This window comes from Chrysochloris asiatica, unplaced genomic scaffold, assembly GCF_000296735.1.
Source record: "Chrysochloris asiatica unplaced genomic scaffold, ChrAsi1.0 scaffold00112, whole genome shotgun sequence".
Lineage (NCBI taxonomy): Eukaryota > Metazoa > Chordata > Mammalia > Afrosoricida > Chrysochloridae > Chrysochloris > Chrysochloris asiatica.
Window position 1 is genome coordinate 8,976,860 of NW_006408630.1, and position 817 is coordinate 8,977,676.

Here is an 817-nt window from a genome sequence, read left to right on the forward strand (position 1 = left end):
AATAGTAGGTAATATTTGTGAAGTTCAGCTTTGCTGTTAGTGTTTATTTCTAATATATAATCACATTTGTATTTTAAGCAAAACAGTCTCCCTTGGTTACTTTGGTCGGTGAATACAGTGATTTATTTTATAAATTTCTAGTAAGTCTAATAATTTGATATAAGTCTAATATTTTCTTTATCTTTCTAACAGGATCTGGAAATTGTGTATTCCTATTTACATGGCATGGAAGCCTTATCCAACTTGAGGGAGCATCAACTTAGGTATGTCATTTTAAGATTGATTTAATAAATAGGATACTAAAATTTATCACTTAATTAAAGATGTGGACTTAAAGGCAAAGCTTACCAAAACTCTGCCTTCTAAAGCACCTCTACTTGGCTTTTCATAACTTTTACAAAATTGAATTCAGTTTAACTACACAATACATTTGTTTTTTGTTTTTTTTTTTTATTTTTTTAATGTTTCATTGTGAATTATGTGGTAGTTTACATGGGAGAACATTAGCTTTACGTTCACCCTCTCGTATATCATTTCATTGCCATGATTACAGGACTCTCCATGCATCATCAACCAACCAAAGAATATACCCTGCAAGTCTGCCCTGCAAGTCGTCAACTGTGTACACGATCCATCTCCCTCTTTGTGTCTAAAGTCCCCAGCTGCTCCATTTCTCCATGTCATCATCTCTGCCTCCATCTCTGGCGGCAATGCTTCACTGGGTAGGGTCCTGCTCTACGCTTTTCTCCCTTGATGGTCCTAGAGACTTCCTCTCCTAGACTGCAAAGTCAGTTATTCCCCTCCTTTTCTACAAAAC

At 35.6% G+C, this 817-nt stretch overlaps 1 protein-coding gene across 1 annotated transcript in view; it reads left to right on the top strand.

Annotated features, from left to right (window-relative positions):
- Positions 1 to 210: 210 nt before the first annotated feature.
- The window catches only part of RAPGEF2 (Rap guanine nucleotide exchange factor (GEF) 2), a 234,476-nt gene continuing 233,869 nt past the window's right edge, over positions 211 to 817 (top strand). Inside the window, exon 1 of the mRNA XM_006867928.1 lies at positions 211 to 263. Coding sequence (XP_006867990.1) covers positions 226 to 263 — 38 coding nt within the window. The 5' untranslated portion in view covers positions 211 to 225. The remainder of the gene's footprint in view (positions 264 to 817) is intronic.